Source organism: Pleurotus ostreatus (assembly GCF_014466165.1).
Source record: "Pleurotus ostreatus strain PC9 chromosome Unknown scaffold_9, whole genome shotgun sequence".
Classification (NCBI taxonomy): Eukaryota; Fungi; Basidiomycota; class Agaricomycetes; order Agaricales; family Pleurotaceae; genus Pleurotus; species Pleurotus ostreatus.
In genome coordinates this window covers 724,725-734,724 of record NW_023503164.1, presented here as the reverse complement: position 1 = coordinate 734,724, position 10,000 = coordinate 724,725, and the positions used below count along the sequence as shown (strand labels likewise).

The 10,000-nt window shown below is 51.1% G+C and overlaps 2 protein-coding genes and 1 non-coding gene across 3 annotated transcripts; all 3 read left to right on the top strand.

Moving 5' to 3' along the window:
- Window positions 1-826: 826 nt before the first annotated feature.
- On the top strand, window positions 827-913 carry PC9H_011433. The gene has a single exon. It is a non-coding gene; the product is annotated as a tRNA-Arg (tRNA).
- A 293-nt stretch (window positions 914-1,206) lies between these two features.
- PC9H_011432 (uncharacterized protein) lies at window positions 1,207-2,167 on the top strand (the record flags this gene model as incomplete). The annotated part of the gene is made up of 3 exons (XM_036780917.1): window positions 1,207-1,382; window positions 1,463-1,625; window positions 1,697-2,167. The coding sequence occupies 3 exons, from the start codon at window positions 1,207-1,209 to the stop codon at window positions 2,165-2,167; spliced, it is 810 nt and encodes a 269-aa protein (XP_036626772.1).
- A 2,685-nt stretch (window positions 2,168-4,852) lies between these two features.
- On the top strand, window positions 4,853-8,081 carry PC9H_011431 (uncharacterized protein; the record flags this gene model as incomplete). Its single annotated transcript, XM_036780916.1, has 6 exons — window positions 4,853-5,071; window positions 5,119-6,582; window positions 6,643-6,697; window positions 6,747-6,816; window positions 6,864-6,970; window positions 7,048-8,081. 6 exons carry the CDS (start codon window positions 4,853-4,855, stop codon window positions 8,079-8,081), a joined length of 2,949 nt encoding a protein of 982 aa, XP_036626771.1.
- Between the last annotated feature and the right edge of the window lie 1,919 nt (window positions 8,082-10,000).

Here is a 10,000-nt window from a genome sequence, read left to right as displayed (position 1 = left end):
AAATTCCACTGGTCCGCAGCACGATGAGGCTGATATGACGAATGCTACCTGTATCATGTCCTCTCAGCATTCGCCATTAATCCCGAAATCTGCTAGTGTGCGATCGAGCACTGCGTTACTGACTCGGAGCAGGTTTGATCTCCGAGATCTGATTACTGGAGAGTTCGTGTCACTGACTCCAGGACTAAGTACAACAGACAGCACAGTTCGTTCGCGAAGGGTGGCGTGTCGGAAGTTATAGCACTATTTGTCGGATGAATGTTAAATAAGTTAACCTCCAAAAGGTCATGCGATCCGATAGAAGAAAGGACATTTTGGCTTGCGGGCGTATGTAACATCTCGGTTATGCCTTCGAGCCTTCTAGGCTGCCCCTACCATCTAACCTACCTGCCCACGACAGCAGGTACCACTGGTCAAACATGGTAAGGATTATTCATCGATTGGGGCACGATGCTCAAGCAACTTACGGCTTTGCTCCTACATATACCCAGTAGGAGACCTTGAGGAGACCTTCGTCGTTCATATCTAACCCTCATCGGGTATGTCATTGATCTGATATGAGGGAGCTCCGACTCTATGATAAGGTCGATCAGTTCATGGGCCTCCGCTGCACTGCAACGGCCAAATGTCTGGGCGACTCGGGGAGAGAGTGAGTCGAAAGCATGTCAGATCAGGTCCTTCAGCCTCTTCCGGTACGTAAATTGCCCGCGTGAGGTTATCCGATCACATATGCCTCGAGTTTTGGGTGCCTGGTCGGACACAAGGTACGGTCTGGTAGGGTGTACCTTTCTGTATCTACCCAGGAGCGGAGACCCATTCTCAACAAGCCACTGTAGCACAATGGCTAGTGCGTTGCCTTCCTACTAGCGAGGGTTCAAGGCAAAGGTTGTGGGTTCGAGTCCCATCCGTGGTTACTTTTTCGCTATTTATTTACCCCATGTTAACGGGTGAACGCATGTTGACTTTTTCGACTTCATGTGTATTGTGGGCGAGCCAGGAACTTTTTTGAGTTCCCCGGTCAGCATGCGACAATCCGCGATACTTCCATGCCTGGCCTGACTGCCTGGGCACCAATATATGGGCGTCTGTTGACTTTCTCCTGCGAAAGATGCTAGATTTGGCAATACGACGGTGTCACCCACACGCGATCGCGTCTTCTTCACTGCCACCACCTTCTCGAATTCTTTCTTTCGCATTTCACAAACAATGGCCACCCACAAAGGACTTAGCAAAGGGACGCTGAGCCTGCGGTTTATGCAGAATTCCCAGAGAACCAGCAAATCACAAGTCGAACTAGACAAAGCTGAAGTTAAGGACGATGGGGAATGGGAAGTTGGACAGGATGTTCGAGAAACCTGGGGCGTGGGGCAGTCAGAATCAGGGTGAGCACCTAGACGCCGTTCATGCTGTTCTTCTCACCGAGATTCATCGGCGTAATAAAATCCCTTGACATTGGGAGTAGACCGCAGATCACATACGAAGCGTCGTACCTTCCGTTCGTATTTCGGTCACAGAGCCCCCCAAATGCAGAAAACACAAAAACGGAACTCGGAACAGAGGCTGATGTAGTGCTTCCAAAGGGTCGACGGCGGTTTAAACTAGGCCTAGAAGTACAAAGCGACCAGGTGCGTGTCCAGTGGTCCATGGAGCTTAGTTTATCGCCGTTGGTTATAGCTCTGACTTGCTTTCGCGCAAGGACAAACCACGAGCTGGGGAAACCAGCCAGCCGAGTCAGACAAACTCCCAGGCGAAACTCACGCGGCTGAAGTCGATCTCAGGATCTTCCGCTGCTCATGGTAAAGCTCCAAAGAGTCCCAAAGCTTCAGCCACAACGGGCAAGACTACAAAGCAACGCATCTTCGATACGAGTGGAACCGGCACCGACCTCCGTGCCAGGAATATAGCATACCCCACTCGCGGTAAGCAGGAAGGCACAACGGCTCCGCCTGGATTCATGAAACCCATTGGGGTCGACGCGCCAATGGAAGGCCAACGACCACAATCTGAGCTACCTTCGTCCCCAAACACCGGGTCTGCCGCTCAAACTGAGCATGCTGTAGCACGAATCCCAACCATCAAGAGGGAAATTGAAGTCACCGAGGAACAACCTGCAGATGAGGGAAAGAAACGTAAGAAGAAGAAGCAGAGAGTTTCCATCGGTGAATAGGATCATGTATGTCTCTTCCATTCTTCCCAAAGTGTTCGTCAGTTGCGTCTGACTTCACACGCGTTCCAGCAATTGAAGATGCCGCCAGCCCTTTACTGATTCACCGCTGCTCAGACTCACAGCGCGGTTTGACTACGGACTTTTTTGGGGGGACACGAGTTCGATCTTCTTTGTTCGCTGGGATCCGTAGCGACACATTTTGCGATATCGGCCGCACCATCCGCGTTTGGTCCGTTTACACCATGTCACTAGTTATTCGATCATCGGAGGCCTACTCATGGGGAACGGAGGTGTTCTTTTCTCATATCCTGAAATACGACATTCACAGACTTTCCATCAGAGTCCACAAAAATGACCTAGTGATTCTGATCGAGACCCAGGGACCTGTTCACCTCCGCATCATCACAGTTTTGTATGTATACATGCGTCGCGGCAAATGAGATACGCTCTCCACGCCGCCGTACGGGATCCACGCTGGTGAAAGCTCGAGATGGCCAATGTCCGTACCTGGTCCGTCATGGCTACGTCAGCCTGCTTCTGCACGCGTACAAGTATGCGTTATGAAATGTGATCAATCAGACGGAGTCTCCTGAAGTATCGCATCATGACAAAACTTTGACATCGTCTTTCCCGTTTCCCATTCCCCGTGATCAATTATCCACGAAGCCAACAAGCTGGCCCCCGACGCATTCAATGCGAATGACCCGATCGCATTGCGGGGGTCGGATCCATAATTGACGAGTCGTCTCGTTTGGGCCGTCTTCGAGTATCCAATCTCCTTGCTCCCCGAGCTGGCGCCTGATCGATCGCATCCCAATGTACTCGTTTGCGTCGCGGGCGGTACACTTCTTACGTTAAGCCGTCTCGTATGGAAGTACTTATCGCTCCGGAGAACCTTTTGCGGGAGAGCAACTAGATCATGCCAGACCATGCCGTCCTTAGCTGCCTCGTGCTCAGGACTGACAGGGCTGGCCGGTGATAGTGATTTCATCTTGAAAACGCCGAAAGGAAGTAAGTGCTCCCCTCACCTTTCGCGCCGACGAGGAGATTATTTCACGCACGCTGTCAGATCCGCTTGTTCCTCTCCCAGGCTAATTACAAGAGGTGCAGGTTTCTCATTACGTCTTCTTTTGTATCTTACTCCTGCACATCTAGACTAGATCGCCTTATCCTTGCACACAACGGTTCAAGTATTCTACCAAGCGCTTGTTCGCCAACTGCTTGCAGCGCTAATGGGTATGTGCATCGTGGACCGCTTCATGCCCGTCGGAGATCGCTCGTCCTCGATCGTGTTTGTGAATTGGAAGGAGATAACGGACTGATTTAAACCATCAGGTGGAGTCAAGCGTTACAGACTGGTGTTTGCTGCGGGTATCCTTTCGCCCTTCAAGTACTCCACCCATACGACGGTACATCCGGTCAGCACCTCTGACACGAAAAGCGCAGTAGCTATCAGGAGGGAACATTGGGAGATTATTCCATCCGACCCATCCGTCTGCTGTGAGCACTCTAGACTGCTCGATGGTGAGATAGTGCTGAATATCCCTGGGTCTTTCATCTCTTTGTTGTCTGAGGTTCAGCCACGTTCCCTGTCGACGTGTTTCATGACATCCAGCGTCCTAGACATACGGACCGTTGTATTCGGTACGCATGCCCAGTCCTTCAGGGAGGAATGCACATACTGACTTCGTACCTTAGAACTGACTTTGAATTTGACTAGTGCTCGTCGTTGTCGCTGACCGCGCACGCGTTGGCCTTCCGCACAACCGTCTTGGGTATGTCGTGATCTTTCGCTACTTACGTGATGCGCAAACTTCCTATGAACATACGTTGGCTTCGACTTCCTCTTTTGGGAGCAATGAATAGTAAGTTCGAACTCTGATGGTCATCAGGCTGACCAACTCCTTTTGATACATTTCCTTCCTCTACGTGATTCTTATCCTTTGATTTAATGGCGAACTACTTAAAACGACGCTGTAGAGCTATTGTCAGACCTCCGCCATTTTGCACCCTCCGTACTACTCGGACAATATACCTTTCTGATCCAGAGTCGCAGGCACTACTAGCGGGTGTCCCGCAGGGTGCTCGGTATTTACCTGGTCGACTATCCGTAGCCTATCGACCATCGGGAATGGTTCATCCTTCCCATGGATGTGTAGTACAGGCAGTTCCGCCGGCGCCTCCGTTATTCCTCACTGATTCTATAGAATTTTGAGTGAAAGTAGTCGCGTTTTATACCAAACACCTTCCTGATAGGGAAATGTCGGTCATCAAAAATGTGTCAAAACGTATTACTACTGACTTTAAAGGCTTGCTCCTTCTCCTCATCATCCCACAGATTTCGTGGCTCCTCTCAGGACATTCCCTCCACCATCTTCTCAAGGAAAAGGCGTTGTTTTCCTTTTGATTAGGCCACGACTGCGCAGTCAGGGCTGGCAAGCCCCGTCCACACCATTGGAACGCTAAAGGTATGTAGTCCATACGTTGGTTGTCCTGTCGTGACACGATCGCAGTAATTGTAGATTATCCGACTGGGAACCGCAGCCAACGGTAACCCACAGGCTTGATTGTGCTCGTTGATAAAATCACTCGGATTGAGAATTCGGTATCACGCACAAGGCCCTCTGCGTTCAGCGCCCAGACGCCATCGACGCCGAGCTGGCTGTTATCTGATCATCCCGAGCAATGTTTGCTTCGTTTACATCATTCCTACCTTCTGCTCTTCAGCTACACGCTTCTCCGGAGAAAGCTAATGTCGCCCCTTCGTCCAACTTCCGCCCCGACAACGATGACGATGACGATGAGAATACCAATCGCGCCAATAGTTCGCCAGGACAGCCGTCAGTCAATGAATTTGGGTTGGTGAAGGATCAGAAGGAAAAAGACAAGAAAGGAGCGAATGAAGTTTGTCGGTTCGCTTTGGTTGCCATCACTGTCTGACGAGTTCGCAGACGTTCATCTTTGTTCGGCCTCCTCCTTCTAAGACGAATCACCCGTTGAATTTGCAAGTGCAACTTGTACCCCCCAATTCCCGTGGACCGTCAGGACTTACACCCACGGGAACAGTCAATACTCCAGTGACTGCTACTCCGGCGCGCCAGTCATTCGATGCAAACCAATCGCGGAGGCAGGGAACAGACGACTCGGCAAATGAGCTGACACGCACGAGCACAAACCGCTCAGATGTCTCGACGTCCGTCTACTCTGGTTATTCTTCGGTGTCCAGTTTTTCGTCTGTCGCCAGTACGAGCACCAATGCTTCGCAGCCAGGGCGGCGCACGATCATCCCCTTGTACAATCTTCAAGCCCATAATGTCATGACGAATACTATTGTAGACGCTGGGACTGATGCCAAGATCGCGAAGTTCCAGAAACGCGGGCTAGAGATGATTGGGTTGGCGATGCTGGAGCCGGTCGAAGTTTGGCCGACGAATAACCTGCCAAACGACGCTCGGCGTGCTCCCCATAACGGCAGTGGTCTTCTGCACCCCCAGCAAGATAGGCCAAGTCGACCCGTGACTCCAACAGTATCGGAGGATTTACACGGCCATACTCCAACGTCTTCGAGACTCTCTGTCTCTTCTGCTGGCATAGATTCGACATCACATCATCAGCCAAGCAAGGGAGGCTACCCAATTGGCACTGAATACCGTGAATACCATCCACACATTCCGCACCCATATCCATCCCAAACTATAGGCGGTCTCCCTGAGGGTCCCCCCTCAGTTGACATGCCTACCAGTGCTACAAAGAAGAATATATTCGGTAAGCTGTTCAAGCGTAAAGGTGGGAGCGCTGCATCTTCCCCCGACCCAAGTGCCTCGCCTAGCCTCTACTCCGCCGCGTCCCCTAGCATGTCTTCGCCAACACCGAAGCCTCAAAACTCGGAAGGATCGCCATCTCTTATTTCGCCCTCGTTAATGTCTCCCGTCATGTCCCCCGATGCTACGACACCTACAATGCCCTCCACTCCTAATATGTATATCAACCCTTCTCAGCATCTCAACGCCGATAGTCCCCATCACCATCGTGCACCAAGTGCCCCCGTTCCATCGATGACCACGCCACAAGATAATCACAAACTTGGTCTGAGTGAAGGCAGCGGTGAAACACCAACGCCCCGCTCGAAGAGGCAAGCTCCGAGTTTCAATCTACCGGGGATTATAGGAAAGGGTAGTGCGTTCATTGGGCGCGGTGCCAATCCGACTGGCGGTCGTAAAACACCCTCGCCAGTACCACCCCCATTACCTCCACGAGATCATGCGCCTCATTCGGAAGATTCGACCCAAACTGCGACGAATGGTAGCCGAACTGTTGGAAGCCGGAGCACTGCCGTTACGGTCGGTGAGACTGCCAAGAGGGATAGCGGAATATTTGGTGCCCCAACTGACTCTAGTGGAAGCATCAACGTCCACGTTAGTAGTCTTCTTGATCCTGATTTCTCCGTTGCTTTCCTCATTCCCGTTCGTTAATAGAATCCTCCTACGCCGACCCAGTCTCAGAGCCAACTCGCTCCCGCACCTGTCCAAGGTAGATTTATCGCGTTGTATACGTGCCTCCTCCTTAAACCGTTCTATAGCCCTACGCCCACCTGTCCTTGGTATACAACCCGCGCTTTCCATCGTTCCCATTGGATCCAAAGCCGCCAGGTACATTTGCTTCCAACGCTGACGCAATGATCGAATACTGACCTCAGGGCTGTCTACTTCTCCGCTTGCTGTGATATCACTTTCTCGACAACCCCGCAATCTGCTTTGTTCCTGGAAAACCCTGAAGCAATGTTCAATCGAATCGCGCTACGATGTACGTCTGGATTGTGCGAAAGTGGTTTAAAGGGTCGGAGAATGGGCTTCTCGGTAATCTTGGTAAAATTGGCACAGGGGTGGGTCAGCGGCTCGGCGTTGGGAGAGAGGAGGATAGGAGGAGAAGTGGACTTCGAGAGGAAAGCGAGTATGGCAATAATTGGAATATGTTTGAGGTGAGGTTTGAGTGGAAGAGGGGGAAGAGTTCGAAGAGCGCCAAGAGGAAAGGCAGGGAGAGAGAAGATCGCAGGTCGAGCCTTGTCATAGGGAATCCACCGCCTCCACGCGAGAGGGCCAACCGGAGTACCAGCCGACATGCCAGTAGAAATAGTCTGCCAGCCAGCAAGGACACTCCTGAAGGCGACGACGAAATATCACCGAAGGACAAGGCAAGCAAACGCTTAAGCTTGATATCCCATAAGAGCGTCAGCACCTCAGCTGGTGGGTCGGACGAGCAGCGATCTGATACAGGCCGGAAGCCTCGTTCCCAATCACGCCCTCGAAGGAAGGACTCCCGTTTAGATGATGATGACGAAGAGGACGACGGTGAAGAAAGCGATCCGGAGGATTCGGAGACTCCGTGGACATGTACACTGAAGGTGAAGCGTGTGACGCCGCAAGTAGCTGGCGACTCGTTGCTTCTGCCATTGACTCAGACCGCGTCACGGTCACCGCGGTCGTCAGCATACTCGAGGGGTTCTCTGGACCTGCAGAATCCTGCCGTCGTCGCAGCCGTCAAGGGTGGATCTTCACCGACGTTGAGATTGAAGTTGGGTACACTCAGCCCCACACCTCATCATCCGAAGGTTGTTGCGATGTTGAAGGTGCCATTCCCTCTCTCGGATGTCAACGTCGGACAAATGATTGTGCAGAAGCGCCCTTCGCCTGGCGTCGCCGGGCACCCGCCTCAACCCGACCTTCCCCCACGACCCGCAACTAGCGCAGGCGGTGAACGTTCCGTGTCGGACTTCAGCAATAGCGGGCTTGTGCTGACGGCGGAGGAACTCAAGGATGTGGTATGCTCTACCGGGATGTGGCTAGTTGTTCGAGAAAGCTTCGGGGGTGTCGGAAAAGAGCGAAGACGTGGTGATGGTTGGCGGATTAGGGCGTGAGGACTGTGTTGTTATCCCTGGCGATGACTTTCCCTCCACTGTGATATTATACTAATCGAAGGCTTCCTCATGATGCATGATGCCTCCCTTGTTCAATTACTCTCCCCCACTTCTGGTTTGCCATAGATGACTCCTAATAACGCTAGCATGCTCTCATGTATTTTTACTTTCACGTATACTTCGTTTTCTTGGCTTCGGCGTGGCAGATATATGTTCACCCCACGTCGCAATGCGCATTTACTTACTTGTTGTCAAGTTGATACAACTTAATCTCATTCCGCGACCAAAGTTACCAGAATGGCATTGTATCAAGCATCAATTAACTATTGTCCAGCTTTCAAAGGTGTTGCGTGCACGTCAAAGCGTATTACTATTCTGATCCATACCATCCAACCCAGAAGTCAAAGCAACTCGAGTGTAAACAAACCATGCTCCGCCTGGCAGTGACATTACTGAGAGCCAAGGAACACCCTCTTTTCGAATGAGGGAGATTACTTGAGTTGCGCCAGGACCCTGGTTTATGACCGTGAAGGCTTGATCCAGCGAGGCCAAAAATGTCTGAATGGATTTGGCCCGAAAGTGTCTGATTTGAACCCGGCCCTCCTCAATTTTCGAAAAAATGTCTATTTTTCGGAGGAGGCCCTGCGGGCCTCACGATTTGTACGAATTTTCGGTTCAGGCCTCCTGAGCCTCCCAAAATGTCCGAAATTTGATATTAGGCCTCCTGCGAGCTCTCCAGGGCTAGTGGATACCTCACAAGAACTTTGTACAGCGTATACAGACTCCCCAGTCTCCCCTACACATGTAGCTATCATTCTACGCTTCGGGTTCGTCCAATAACCATGCAGCACTGGCATTGTTTTTCTTCCTTGGTTGTACCATTACCTTCGCTAGCTTCGCTTTCGATGCATCTTGCTGTTTATATACTTCCCGGTCTTTCCCCGTCGATTCCCTCTCCATGTTTTTAGGGAGTGTGATGTTGTATCCGTGATGTTGCTAAATCGGCGTCCATAGACATGGTCGTACACGTTGAAGCCTATCCATGACATTGCGGCAACGTTGAACTTGGCTTCCGATTTCGATGCATGTTGGCCATTTTTTTCCGCCACCTTTGACATATAGCACCACAACTGTATCGTAGTCAGATGCAGAGTCCATTGTTGAGATACATGACATGCCCTACCTTCACCAACCGTAAGACCGTGTTCAAGAGATATGAACCCAACGTCGCCGGGACCAAGGTGACGAGTGGTTGAAATATCAGCCATCTTGATTTGGGATAGTAGGGTTCCAGTTAACCCACCCGTAGAATACAATTTCGAGCGAATTTCCGCGCTCTTTGTGAAGATGTGATTAGTGATTGTTCAACGATGTTTAAGATACTGTCGCATACCTTACGGTGATTGGGTCTGCAGCTAGTACTAGGCTCGTAAACCAGCGCTTGAGTCGAGATTATGATAAGTCGAGTAATCTGAGAATAGACATCTACGGTGTTACCGACTGTTGGTGCACCATCAGCGCTGCCTTGTAGAGTACGCTTCGCACGTCCGAGTCCCGTTGTAACACCACGAAGCTGGTCCTCCTTCAGAATGGCATGAAATTCGCAAGTTAATTGGAGGCTGAACGACTGCGGGGGCGTTAGAAGATGTTCAAGATCCTCATCGGTGTTTTCTCGAAGTCGAACGCGAGTAGTAGCCTTGAGTGCATGTTGACTCCGGTGAAGGCGTCAATAATTGATGCGATCGGTAAAGCTTTTCTGGAAATAAAAAGAGTAGCTACGGTAACTAACTTAGTTTACTAAAGTTGACTAATGGGAGCATCCAACGTCGGCACCTCCGCTGAAAATGTCCGAAAATGGATCCCGCCTAGGGACCAAATCCCAAGAATGTCCGAAAAAAGGATCAAGGAATTTCGCTTTT